This window comes from Macaca mulatta, chromosome 11, assembly GCF_049350105.2.
Source record: "Macaca mulatta isolate MMU2019108-1 chromosome 11, T2T-MMU8v2.0, whole genome shotgun sequence".
Taxonomy (NCBI): domain Eukaryota; kingdom Metazoa; phylum Chordata; class Mammalia; order Primates; family Cercopithecidae; genus Macaca; species Macaca mulatta.
Genome location: NC_133416.1, coordinates 116,952,644 through 116,966,569, shown reverse-complemented (window position 1 = coordinate 116,966,569; position 13,926 = coordinate 116,952,644). Strand labels below are relative to the sequence as shown.

Genomic DNA, 13,926 nt, shown 5'->3' with positions numbered 1-13,926 from the left:
CTGTCTCCAGGTCAGACGGCCCTGCACATCGCCATCGAGCGTCGCTGCAAACACTACGTGGAGCTCCTCGTGGCCCAAGGAGCTGACGTCCACGCCCAGGCCCGTGGGCGCTTCTTCCAGCCCAAGGATGAGGGAGGCTACTTCTACTTTGGTAAGGAGGGGTGTGGTGGGGGCCGACAGCATGCTGGAGAAGCATGGCGGGAGATAGTGTGATACTGCTTGGTGTCTGCAGCCCTGACCATCCTCCAGACACCCAGGGCCACTCTGGCCATGGGCGCAGACAGCACTCTGGAGCACAGGCTGCACGCCGGTCTTGGTCACGGGGCCCTTGCCTCTGAGGTGTAAGTGCTATTGGGGAACTTGGCACCATGGACCTGGATTCAGATCCTCACTCCAGCCAGGCACGGTGGCTCACACCTGTCATCCCAGCACTTTGGGAGGTCAAGGCAGGAGGATCGCTTGAGGCCAGGAGTTTGAGACCAGGCTAGGCAACATAGCAAGACTCTGTCTCTTTTAAAAATTTAAAAAATGGCTGGGCGTGGTGGCTCATGCCTGTAATTCTAGCACTTTGGGAGGACAAGGCAGATGGATCACCTGAGGTCAAGAGTTCGAGACCAGCCTGGCCAACAACATGGTGAAACCCCATCTCTACAAAAATAACAAAAATTAGCTGGGCATGATGGTGGGTGCCTGTAATCCTAGTTACATGGGAGGCTGAGGCAGGAGAATTGCTTGAACCTGGGGGACAGAGGTTGCAGTGAGCCAAGATTTCCCCATTGCATTCCAGCCTGGGTGACAGAGTGAGACTCTGTCTCAAAAAAAAAAAAAAAAAATTAGATGGCATGGTGTCATGTGCTTGTAATCCCAGCTGCTTCGGAGGCCAAGGCTGGAGGATCACTTGAACCTAGGAGTTCGAGGCTGCAGTGAGCTGTGATTGCACCACTGCATTCCAGCCTGGACAACAGAGCAAGACTCTGTCTTTAAAAAGCAAAAAGAAAACAACAAAAAAAGCCAAATCCTCACTCTGCACTTTCCAGGCATGTGACCTCACTTCCCTCACCTTCCCCAGCTGTGCAGTGGGGATCATGAGAGGCCCTTGGGCTGTGTTGTCAGCACCCAGCCTGTATTGTCTGTGTCCTTTAATCTGGTTTATGCTGGGACCAACATCACCAGGCCCAAAGCCCACCACTGCCGTTGTCATCGCTGGACTCATGAAATATTTTGAATCTTGCCCGTGCTTAAAGGCACTCATTATGTGCAGCTCAGGGACAAAGTCACACAAAGAATTCCATCATCGGCTGGGCACGGTGGCTCTTGCCTGTAATCGCGGCACTTTGGGAGGCCAAGGGGGGCAGATCACTTGAGGTCAGGAGTTTGAGACCAGCATGGCCAACATGGTGAAATCCTGTCTCTACTAAAAATACAAAAATTAGCCAGGTGTGGTGGCAGATGCCTGTAATCCCGGCTACTCGGCTGAGGCACAATAATTGCTTGCACCCAGGAGGTGGAGGTTGTAGTGAGCCGAGATTGTGCCACTGCACTCCAGCCTGGGCGACGGAGTGAGACTTTGTCTCAAAAATAATAATAATAATAATTCCATCATTGGATGTATCCAGTCCCTGACAGCCTCCGACTCGCATGGCTGTGCCCTTAACTAGCCACACCCTATCACCCTGGCATCACCCAGAGAAACGTGCAGTTCATATCCACTGCTGGTACTGTCTCCATCATCCTCAGAGTGCCACAGTGTCCATCCCCCGAGTGTCTGCTGGCAGAGTCCCACCCTGGGCCCCCTTCGCTGACCTCCCACCCTCCACCCTGGCCCGTAGGGGAGCTGCCCTTGTCGCTGGCTGCCTGCACCAACCAGCCCCACATTGTCAACTACCTGACGGAGAACCCCCACAAGAAGGCAGACATGCGGCGCCAGGACTCGCGAGGCAACACGGTGCTGCACGCGCTGGTGGCCATCGCCGACAACACCCGTGAGAACACCAAGTTCGTTACCAAGATGTATGACCTGCTGCTGCTGAAGTGTGCCCGCCTCTTCCCCGACAGCAACCTGGAGGCCGTGCTCAACAACGATGGCCTCTCACCCCTAATGATGGCTGCCAAGACGGGCAAGATTGGGGTGAGTGTACAGCTGGGGGCACAGCTGATCCACCCACTTGTGCCCCTCTGCACACACACATGAGGGTCTGCTGCTGGTATTCATTATTGATATGTGCACACACCTCCCAACACGCCAACCCCAGTGTGCAGATGTCCCAGCTCAAGAACCTGCTATGGCTCCCTAGTGTCCAGCCAAGCTTCTTAGCTTCATCCCTGAGCCTCTTGCCTCATGTCACCCTAATGGATGTTCACCACTCCACCCCCACCAGCCAGGATGCGCCGCTGATAGGAAAGTGAGTCCCAGGGCTGTAGCCCAGCAGTGCTCCCAGCCTCGAACCTGCTGAGTGCCCCTGCCCTAGTTCCTTCCCCTTTCTGGGCTGCACAGCATGGGGCCTGGAGAAGGGTTTCTCAACTTCAGCACGATTATTTTGGGCGGCAGGTTCTTTGTGGTGGGGACCATCTTGTGCTTTTGCCAGACATTGATCTGCATCCCGGGTCTCTACCCACCAGATGCTCTTCCCTTATACTTGTGACCACCAAAAATATCTCCAGAACGTTGCTGAAATGTCCTCTGGGGGGCACTGTCACTGTGTTTGGGAACCAAGTCTGGAGTGCCCTAGAGGCAGGAACACCTGTCCAAGCCCTGGGGCTACCACTTCCCAGTGCGTGACCTCAGACATCTCATCTCCCTTTTCTGTGCCTCAGTTTCCTTGTCTGTAAAATGGGGATATACGAGTGCCCTCTGGTGTGGTGTTGTGACAATTAAATGCAGTATCCACATAAGGCTCTTAGGAAGGAGCCCAGGAGAGGCAATAAGTGCTCACTTACATGTCTGTAATGCCAGCTAGTTGGGAGGCTGAGGTGAGAGGATTGTTTAAGTCCAGCCTGGGCAACATAGTGAGATCCTAAATACATAAAAACCAAAGTAAAAATAAATAAATAAATAAATAAATAGATAAATAAAATAATAAATAAATAAATAAATAAATAAATAAAAACTGAAATTGCAATTATTCCAGGACCCTGAGGCAGTAGAAAGGCTCCGGCTTAAATCCTAGCTTCGGCTGGGCTCGGTGGCTCATGTCTGTAAACCTAACACTTTGGGAGGCTGAGGTGGGAGGATCACTTGAGCCCAGGAGATTGAGGCTGCAGTGAGCTGTGATAGTGCCACTGCACTCCAGCCTGGGCAACAGAGCAAGAACCTGTCTCAAAAAAACCCCCCAAATCCTGGCTGGGCACGGTGGATCACGCCTGTAATCCCATCACTCTGGGAGGCTGAGGTGGGTGGATCACCTGAGGTCAGGAGTTCAAGACCAGCCTGGCCAACATGGTGAAACCCCGTCTCTACTAAAAATACAGAAATATTAGCCAGGTGTGGTAGTGGGCACCTGTAATCCCAGCTACTCAGGAGGCTGAGGCAGGAGAATTGCTTGAACCTGGGAGGTGACGGTTGCAGTGAGCTGAGATCACACCACTGCACTCCATCCTGGGTGACAGAGTGAGATTCTATCTCAAAACAAAAACAAACCCCAAAATCCTAACATTGCCTGACCTTGGGCAATTCCCAACCCCTCTCTGTGCCTCAGCTTCCCTGTGTGTAAGCCAGGGAAGGAGTGGTAACAGGAAGGACCGCATATGATCGTCAGTATTATAATTCACATATTATTAAGATGGATTCGTTGCTATTTTAACGGCACGAAGAAGATATTCATTACAATTAAGATGTTGAAGGCTCATTCCGGTTCCGTCTGGCTCCAGCTGACTGGTTAAGTGTCTTCTGGAACACCTTTCATTTTTCCCAGCCTTCACTCCTTATCTGTAAACCAAGATAATAAGAGCAAGAATTAAACAAGATGAGGAAGGGGTCCTCCAGCAGCCGGTGCTCAGCTGTTTTCTGGGGAGGCGTCATGTGCTGAGCTGGGCCCAGCCCTGGGGACCTCTCCAGTGTGAGCCCCCTGACCCTCCTGGCCCCCTGTGCAGATCTTTCAGCACATCATCCGGCGGGAGGTGACGGATGAGGACACACGGCACCTGTCCCGCAAGTTCAAGGACTGGGCCTACGGGCCAGTATATTCCTCGCTTTATGACCTCTCCTCCCTGGACACATGTGGGGAAGAGGCCTCCGTGCTGGAGATCCTGGTGTACAACAGCAAGATTGAGGTGGGCTCCAGGAGAGGGCATGGGGTGCGAGGAAGGAGGGGCAGGGCTGGGAGCAGGGATGGGGCCCTGGGGCTGGGCTAGGGGAGAGAGCCTCAGCCTCTAGTGCCCAACGTGGTGGATCTGTTGGCTGACTGCAAGAGAAGGTGCCAATTAAGTGCCCAGAACAGTGTCTGGCATGTGAGGAAATGAGCAAGACTTGTGGGAAGGTGGACTTTTGGAGCAGGTAGGACTGGGTTGGGATCCTGGCTCTGTAACTTACATGCTGTGTGTCTCAGGACAAGTGGCCCCACCTCTCTGGGTCTCAGCTTCCTCGTTTGTAACCTGGGGATAAGGATCATACATATCCCATGGGGCTGTTGGGAGGACCAAAGAGGTTAATTTTAGAATGGCCTGGTACAGAGTAAAGATTATGTCAGCTTTTACCATTCGTGGTTGTTATATGAACTTTCGAAAGCTCTTTTTTTCAGCGAGGCGTGGTGGATTATGCCTGTAATTCCAGCATTTTGGGGAGCCAAGGTGGGCGGATTGCTTGAAGCCAGGAGTTTGACACCAGCCTGGGCAATATGGCGAAACCCTGTCTCTACAAAAATAAAAATAAAAATAAAAGTTAGCTGGGCGTGGTGGTGTGAGCCTGTAGTCCCAGCTACTTGGGAGGCTGAGGTGGGAGGATCACCTGAGCCTGGGGAGGTCGAGGCTTCAGTGAGCTGAGATCATGCCACTGCACTCCAGCCTGGGTGACAGACGGAGACCCTGTCTCAAAAAACAAAACAAAACAAGCTTTTTATTTTTCTACTTAGCAATATTTTGTGAACATCATTCTGTAGTTTTAAATATTCTTTGGTAATATTGTCGCTGCATGTAAATGTACCATATTCAAATGAACCGTTCTGTTATTGTTGGTCGTTTGGGTTTGTTTCTGCCTGTAACTATCAGGAATAACACTACAAGAGCATCTCTGTGGCTGTGTTATTGCACAAATCATGATTATGGAGAAACTCAAGTCATTAAAGGGCTAGGAAGCTATACAAAGGGAGCAGAAAATGCTGGGGACTGGGTGCAGGTGGTCACCCTTCTAACCCTGCCCTGTGGCTTACTGGTCTGTGAGCTTGGCTTCCTTGCAAGACCTCATTTCTCTTATTTTTTGAATTAGTGGCCATCTTGATTTAAATTAGTAGTGGCAGCAGGTTTAGCATCTCAGGTGCAAACTGATTGATTGGTAGTGTCTACCCAGGGAACTGTATGAATACAATTGTGCAGGGCTCAATTATTGATGGCTGCCCTGGGTTCAGAATTGGAGAATTGTGGTAAGTCAATCATTTATCATCTTTGGGCAAAAATTTCCCAATCTTTCTCTCTGAATCAGAATTTCTGAGAATGGAGGCCAGGATTTATACTTGCGGCAAGCTACATAGATGATTTTGCGGCCAACAGCTTGGTACTATCCACAGATTGGAGTTTGGGAACCATGAGAATAAATGTCCTTTTTTCTTTTTTGAGACGGAGTCTCGCTCTTGTCGCCCAGGCTGGAGTGCAGTGGCACAATCTAGGCTCACTGCAATCTCCGCCTCCCAGGTTCAAGTGATTCTCCTGCCTCCGCCTCAGGAGTAGCTGGGATTACAGGTGCCCGCCACCACGCCCGGCTAATTTTTGTAGTTTTAGTAGAGTCAGGGTTTCACCACGTTGGATAGGCTGGTCTTGAACTCCTGACATCAGGTGATCTGCCTGTCTCGGACTCCCAAAGTGCTGGGATTACAGGCGTGAGCCACCGTGCCCTGCCTGAAAATAAATGTCTTTTAAGGGACTTTCCAGTTCTGAGTTCTGTGACGCTAGAATAGGGCGGAAAGGCACATTGAGGCAGAATTGGGCAGAATCTCAAATGGTGAGTGCGGGAGCTTGGGGCTGATGTTCAGTATCTGTCCAGTTCCCCATGAATCCTTGAACGCAGCTGAGGAATGGATGGAAAGAGAAAGCGCTATCGGGGTGGAGGGTGGGGGAAAGCACAGCCGGGGCAGCCTGCCAGGACCCCCCACCTCAGGAAGGCAGCCCCTGACCACCCTGCCTCTCACAGAACCGCCACGAGATGCTGGCTGTGGAGCCCATCAATGAACTGCTGCGGGACAAGTGGCGCAAGTTCGGGGCCGTGTCCTTCTACATCAACGTGGTCTCCTACCTATGCGCCATGGTCATCTTCACCCTCACCGCCTACTACCAGCCGCTGGAGGGCACAGTGAGTGCCCAGGGACCGGGCAGGGGCTGGGGCAGGCACTGGCTGAGCCATGCAGGACGGGGGCACAACCTCGTCCCTCTGGGTCCCCTGTAGGAGGAACTGGAGAAGGTTTAGGAACAGGTTGGGGAGGCGCCTTCCAACATGCAGGGGTGGCCCTGAGCTGGGAGGAGGGGGACTCAGGAGCAAGAGAGTGAAGGAGGAGGCTACATGGGATCCAGATGTTTTGGGTCTGGGGGAACATCTGGATTGGGGGCCAGATGTTGGAGGGGCCGGGTGACGACCTGTGTGCCCTTGCTGCTCCCCAGCCACCGTACCCTTACCGCACCACGGTGGACTACCTGCGGCTGGCTGGCGAAGTCATTACGCTCTTCACTGGGGTCCTGTTCTTCTTCACCAACGTGAGTGCCTGGCCCCCATGTCCCCCACTCTGCCTGCTCTCCTCTTCCTCTTCTCTTCCTGCACCTCTTTTCTCTCCTTCTTCTCTTCTCTCTCCTCCAAATCGTCCTTCTCCTTTCCTTCCTCCTTTTATTTTCCCATTTCTCTTCTACCTCCTCCAATCCCATGTTCTCTATCTCTGCTTTTTTCTCGTTTTCTAACAGGAAAGAGTCCTTTGTCTTTTCTCTGTACCAGCCTCTGCCTCCCTATCTTCTGTCCCTTTCTCTGTCTCCTCTTTCCTCTTCTCCTTTCCTGCTGGCCCCACCCCTTTCACGTGCCCCCTCCTGTCTTCCAGATCAAAGACTTGTTCATGAAGAAATGCCCTGGAGTGAATTCTCTCTTCATTGATGGCTCCTTCCAGCTGCTCTAGTAAGTGGAGGTCCCTGGGCCAGCAGGTTTTGGGTGAGGAAGGTGGGTTTGGGTTGCTAGGAAATCCAGATTCAGGAAAGAGGTGATTCTATTAGAATGAATCCACCCAACCTGGGCAGCTCTAACCCAAAGTCAGGACAAAGCCACAAACAACAGGGTTTTCTGGTTAAAGAAAAATTCTGATTGCTAGGGAGTTATCATATATACCATGGATAGAAATAATTATGCTGGTGAATGATTGCTAATGTCTGCCTGAAGGGCCATGTTAAGAATTTTGCACCTGTGTCTGTGTTTAGTGGGAAAGAGTTGGGATTGATTAATGATGTCTGCCTGGGACACAGGATGAGAGAGTTACTGCGTGTGTGTTACCTCTTCCACATTTCCCTTAGAGTTGGAGAACGATGAAATTCACTTAGCCACAAAGTCTCCACTGAACACCACTAAATCTGTCTTTAGCAATTCCAAGGGGCATCACTTCAGAATCTTGTGGGACCTCAGGATTAGTTGCCAGCTCATTGAATGTTGTTGTTAACAGAAAGCTGGGGAACCCTGCTAATCCACTTTGTTTCTTTCCTGGGGGTCTAGAAGGCATTGGGAAGTCCTGATACCCTGGAGGGCTTGGAGGCTTGTCTCCCCCTCCGGAGCCTCATTGTCCCCTCTCCCCTCTGGCCTCTCTTGTGGTCTCTGCTGCACTGCAGCTTCATCTACTCTGTCCTGGTGATCGTCTCAGCAGCCCTCTACCTGGCAGGGATTGAGGCCTACCTGGCCGTGATGGTCTTTGCCCTGGTCCTGGGCTGGATGAATGCCCTTTACTTCACCCGTGGGCTGAAGCTGACGGGGACCTATAGCATCATGATCCAGAAGGTACGGGCTGGGAGGGCCCTCTGGACTCGTGTGTTCCTGGAGGGAGCCACACACACCACATGCACACTTATGCGCCTGCAGACCTGAGGATGCCGGGTACCGTGAGGGCAGGAGGCATGGTCTGTACACTGGGGTGGGACCAGGGTGGAGATGGAGAAATGGGGAAAGTGAGAAACCACATGTCTCCTGTTTGCCTCCATAATCCCACTGGGGTCTTTAGATCCTCTTCAAGGACCTTTTCCGATTCCTGCTGGTCTACTTGCTCTTCATGATCGGCTACGCTTCAGGTGAGCTCTGGGTGCTCAGGTGGGCCTGGCAGGGGTGGTGCAAGGACGGGAACAGTAGCCATGATATATTGGGGACAATAGCAGCCCTGCTGAGTTCTTTTTTTTTTTTTTTTTTTTGAGATGGAGTTTTACTCCTGTTGCCCAGGCTGGAGTGCAGTGGTGCAATCTCAGCTCACTGCAACCTCCACATTCCAGGTTCAAGCAATTCTTCTGCCTCAGCCTCCCATGTAGTTGGGATTACAGGCTCCTGCCACCACGCCCCGCTAATTTTTTTTTTTTTTTTTTTTTTGTATTTGTAGTAGAGACAGGGTTTCACCTTGTTGGCCAGGCTGGTCTTGAACTCCTGACCTCAGGTGATCCACCCATCTCGGCCTCCCAAAATTCTGAGATTACAGGTGTGAGCCAATATGCCCAGCCACTGAGTTCTTATTTGTGTACCAGGCACTAGACTAAGTAACGTTTCCATTCTTGACCCCCAACAAGCCTGTAAGCTAAGTGCCTTTATTATCCCCTCTTATAGAAAAGGAAACTGAGGCTTAGGAGGGTTAAATAACTAGCACAAGTTCAAAAGCCAGTGAATGGTGGCTGGGTGCAGTGGCTCACACCTGTAATCCCAGCACTTCGGGAGGCCAAGGTGGGTGAATCACTTGAGGTCAGGAGTTTGAGACCAGCCTGGCCAACATGGCGAAACCCTGTCTCTACCAAAAAATACAAAAATTAGACAGGCATGGTGGCGCGCAACTATAGACCCAGCTACTCAGAAGGCTGAGGCACAAGAATCGCTTGAACCCAGAAGGTGGAGGTTGCAGCGAGCCAAGATGGCGCCACTGCACTCCAGCCTGGGCAACACAGCGAGACTCTGTCTCAAAAAAAAAAAAAAAAAAGAAAAAAAGCTAGTGAATGGTAAAACTAGAGTGTCAGCTATTGTTACAAAGGAAGCCACCTAAAGCTTAGTGGCTTAAAATAGCACCCACTTATTATTATTATTATTATTGTTTTATTTTTGTGGCAAGGTCTCTGTAGCTGAGGCTGGAGGGCAGTGGTGCTCTTGGCTCACTGCGACCTCTGCCTCCCAGGTTCAAGCGATTCTCTTGCCTCAGCCTCTCGAATAGCTGGGATTACAGGCGTGTGCCGCCATGCATGGCTAAGTTTTATATTTTTGGTAGAGATGGGGTTTCACCATGTTGGCCAGGTTGGTCTCGACCTCCTGACCCCAAGTGATCTACCCACCTTGGCCTCCCAAAGTGCTGGGATTATAGGCGTGAGCCACTGTACCAGGCCAACTTATTATTGCTTATGAGTCGGTGGGTCAGCTGGGTGGCTGTGCTGCCCTGGGCCAGGTTTGGTTGATCCCTACAGGCTCTTGTGCCTGTGGTCAGCTGGCAGGCTGGCTAGTATGGACTTGGTTAGAGGGGCTTTGCTATCTATCTTCCACGTGGTCACTCATCTCTGGCCAGCTAGCTTGGGCTTGTCCACATGGTAGCCTTAGGCTTCTAAGAACATGAGCAGAAGTGTTCAAGGACACCTCCTGGCATGGCATCACTGCTGCCTTACTCTGTTGGCCAAAGCAAGTCCCAAGGCCAGCCTCGATTCAACGGATGGGGAAATAGACGTCATTTCTTTTTTTTCTTGTTTTTGGGTGGAGACAGGGTCTCGCTATGTTGCCCAGTCTGGTCTTGAACTCCTGGGCTCAAGCAGTCCTCCCACCTCAGCCTCCCAAAGTGCGGGATTATAGGCATGAGCCACCGTGCCTGGCCTAGACTCCACTTCTTGGTGGGAGAAGCTGTAAAGCCACATTGAAGGGGCATGGATACATGGAAGGATAAAATTTAATAATTAAACTACTAGCCCAGGTATTTTCTTAAAGCCTGACATCAGCTCCCTTTGATACACCTTCTCCCTGATGTCACAATGCCACTCAGAAGCATTCTGGGACCTCAGTGGCATGGGCCATGAGGGAAGGACCAGGGACCAGGGCTGGAGAAACTGACCAAGTCCTTGGGCTGGTCCCTGAGGGGTGGGTGATCTGACATCAATGCCCAGCATCCAAAGGGGAGTGGCCAGCTCAGGTTAGACCCAGACACATTCACATCTGAGCAGGTTCATCTGGGGACGAGCCTGGCACAGGAATCTCATGAAGGTGATACTTTAACCCATGACAGTGGCCAAGGCTCTATGTGGATTATTGGGGGGAAGTGGAATTGTGGTTTTCACTAGGGAGATAGGGACAGGGTACAGCTTTCCCCTTCCAGGGATCACACTGGAAAAACTAGACAGTGTCGAGGATTCAGCAGTTTGGGATTCAGGTCAGCGATCTAGCCTTACTGCAGTCCTAGTTATTGAAACCGAGCAGAAACAAGGGTTAGAGTAGCAGCTGAGCAGTCAGCTCAGTCACAGGGCTTCTCCTTATAGGATGCACTAGATCTCGGTTCTGAGGCTGACATGACATAAACAGGACACACACACGCTTCTCTTCCCACACTTTGGTGCCCATAGCAGACATTACTAATGGATCACAGAACAGTTTTTCTGGTGAGTCCAGACAAGGTCTCAGAATCCTTCTCTGTTGAGAAGGTGCTATACAACTGAAGAGCATTAGCATATGAGTTGAAATCTGCATACTCTGATCTCTGGTTGCAGGCAATATGACATTCTATGCCCCACTGACTGATGGGACTGAGCCTTCTTCATGCTCCCCTCCCTGGCTGGTTTAGGGACAGGTTGTTGCTGCCAAACTGTGTTGAGAAGGAATCTGAAGCTTCACCTGAGCTTAGTAGGAAAGGAGAACCATGATGAGTTTGAGATGTCTGGAACAGGAGAGGCCCCTTAGAGAACATGGCTTCGGGGACAGTCAGGACTGGTGCCTGGTTTCAGCCCCCATTTTTCCTCTCTGGGTTGGGGTGCAGTGGGAAGCTGTCAGAGAGAGAGTCTGCCCCTGGGAATAGGGACATTCCAGAGCCCCCAGTACCTCTAAGAATGGTAGGTTGCATTAGGATTTCCCAACACTATTGACATTTGAGACCAGATCATTCTTAGTGGCAGGGACCATCCTCTGCATTGCAGGGTGTTGGGCAGCACCCCTGGCCTCCACCCACCTGATGCCAGTAGCACCCCCACCCCCAGTCGTAACAACCCAATATGTCTTTAGATATTGTCAAATGTCCCCTGGTGGGGAAAACTGAGACCCTCCCTGGACTAGATCCTGAAAACCTCTTCCCTCCCAGTAGCAGGGAACCACCAGGTTGTGTAAGGAGGGGTGAACTGTCCCAGGTTGGAAACAGAGCAGGTCAAAACTCCCATGCTTTTCAGTAGTGAGATTGCGCCTGTGAGTAGCCACTGCACTCCATCCTGGGCAACATAGCAAGACCCCATCACAGAAAGAGAGAGAGAGAGAGAGAGAGAGAGAGAGAGAGAGAGAGAGAGAGAGAAAACCTCTTCCTATCAGCAAGAGTTTATGGAAAGAGCAAAGGCTTCAAAGGCTTTGGGATCAGGAGGACCTGGGTTTGGTGTGGCTTGGCTGACGTGCAGGGTGACACAGGTCAGCGTGTGGGCCAGGGTGCTCCCCTCATTAGGCCTCAGCTTTCCCCTCCAGCAAATGAAAATGACACCCTCCACCTCTCTGTGCGTGTCCTCACACTCAGCGAGTGCCACCCCCACCCCTCCCACAGCCCTGGTCTCCCTCCTGAACCCGTGTGCCAACTTGAAAGTGTGCAATGAGGACCAGACCAACTGCACAGTGCCCACTTACCCCTCGTGCCGCGACAGCGAGACCTTCAGCACCTTCCTCCTGGACCTGTTTAAGCTGACCATCGGCATGGGCGACCTGGAGATGCTGAGCAGCACCAAGTACCCCGTGGTCTTCATCATCCTGCTGGTGACCTACATCATTCTCACCTTTGTGCTGCTCCTCAACATGCTCATTGCCCTCATGGGCGAGACGGTGGGCCAGGTATCCAAGGAGAGCAAGCACATCTGGAAGCTGCAGGTGAGGCCCCAGGGCCCCCAGCCCCATCCCACCGGCCACCCTTGTCCTTCTAAGGACACTCACCCGACTGGCTTCCTCGGCCTTCCATTCTGAGCAAGCCGTGTCTTCTCATTCTGCCTCCACTTCCCTGTCTGTAAAATGGGCATCAGAGGCTGCTGCTGACTTCCCGGAGCTGCCTCATGAATTTCGAGGTGGCTTCTTGCCTGGCCACCAGCAGTGGACTCAGATTCTCCTTGTGGTTCAGCTCACAGGACACAGTTGGCTCCACCCAGCATGACTGAGTGACTTCTGCCAGCTCAGAAAGTGCTCAGTGGCCATCAGCGTTTCAGCAGGTGTCCCATGCTGAGCCCAGGGGGCAGCTTTTATGCTTCAGCACGCCAGCACAGGGATGTCAGCATTCTCACGGGGGTCTTTTACTAGCAACCGTGAGCATGCTTCCTAGAGGAGAAACCAGTGGAGATAGGGGCTGCCTTGGCCCCGGGGAGCTGCAGCCTTTACTTCCCAAAAGCTTTCTGTACAATCCTGGGAAGCGCAGGCCCTGGGATCACAGCCCTCCCAGGCCAGGTGCAGCCTCCAAACCTGGTGTCCTAATAAACAGTGCTGCCCCATGGCCCAGGAATACAGCACCCATATTTACTTTGTGCATTTCAGGAAAATGGTGCAGTGAAAAAAAAAAGGCCCAAGGTTGTCCTCCCAGGACTGCGTCTGAGGGAAACAACTCCGGCCTGCTCTTAACCTTTATCTGTATTGCTTACTTCATTGGGCCTCAGTTTCCCCACTGGGCATTACAGGATGCAAACAGGGCATCCTGTGGGCTGGAGTGCAATGCACGCTCTTGGCTCACTGCAACCTCTGCCTCCCAGGCTCAAGTGATTCTCCGACCTCAGCCTCCCAAGTAGCTGGGACTAAGGTGTGCACCACTGCACCTGGCTAATTTTTGTATTTTTTGTAGAGATGGGGTTTCACCATGTTACCCAGGCTGGTCTTGAACTTCTGAGCTCAAGCGATCGGCGGGCCTTGGCTTCCCAAAGTGCTGAGATTGCAGGTGTGAGCCATTACACCCAGCCTCAGACCATTATATTAAAAAAAAAAAAAACAAAAAAACTGCAAATTTAAAAATTAAGAGTTTCCCTATGAAAATCCAGATTTCCGGCTTTTCTTGAAAAGTTGGAAGCCCCAGGCAGTGCAGGGTCCAAATTCCTGCCTGGGAGCCCTCAGGTGGGGTAAGTGGCAGCTACCCTCTTAAATGGGGGCATTTGCTCCCTGTTCGCCCCAGTCTCCACCCCTCCCTCATGTTCTCAGCACTGAGTGGCGACTGCTGTGTCAGTGTGATGGGGCTTGGACTGCAGCCTTTCTGCACCTGATCCTGTTTCACCCATTTGTTTTCCTGCCTGCCACCTGTGGGTGTTTGAGTTTCTACATCCTGTGTCTAGGGGGCGGTAGGAGTGTAAATGCCTAGTTCTGGGCCCACCCTGGCCGCTTGTCTCATT

At 51.9% G+C, this 13,926-nt stretch overlaps 1 protein-coding gene across 8 annotated transcripts in view; it reads left to right on the top strand.

Annotated features, from left to right (window-relative positions):
* Positions 1-13,926, top strand: part of TRPV4 (transient receptor potential cation channel subfamily V member 4) — a 53,103-nt gene that overhangs the window by 34,986 nt on the left and 4,191 nt on the right. For 6 of the 8 annotated variants that reach the window (XM_077954916.1, XM_028829845.2, XM_077954914.1 and 3 more), the window contains 9 exons: positions 11-151; positions 1,830-2,128; positions 4,090-4,269; positions 6,338-6,496; positions 6,802-6,894; positions 7,227-7,300; positions 7,999-8,164; positions 8,385-8,451; positions 12,120-12,436. In XM_077954916.1, the coding sequence (XP_077811042.1) occupies positions 11-151; positions 1,830-2,128; positions 4,090-4,269; positions 6,338-6,496; positions 6,802-6,894; positions 7,227-7,300; positions 7,999-8,164; positions 8,385-8,451; positions 12,120-12,436 (1,496 nt within the window). The remainder of the gene's footprint in view (positions 1-10; positions 152-1,829; positions 2,129-4,089; positions 4,270-6,337; positions 6,497-6,801; positions 6,895-7,226; positions 7,301-7,998; positions 8,165-8,384; positions 8,452-12,119; positions 12,437-13,926) is intronic. The other 2 variants (XM_077954920.1, XM_077954917.1) reach the window with 1 other exon arrangement.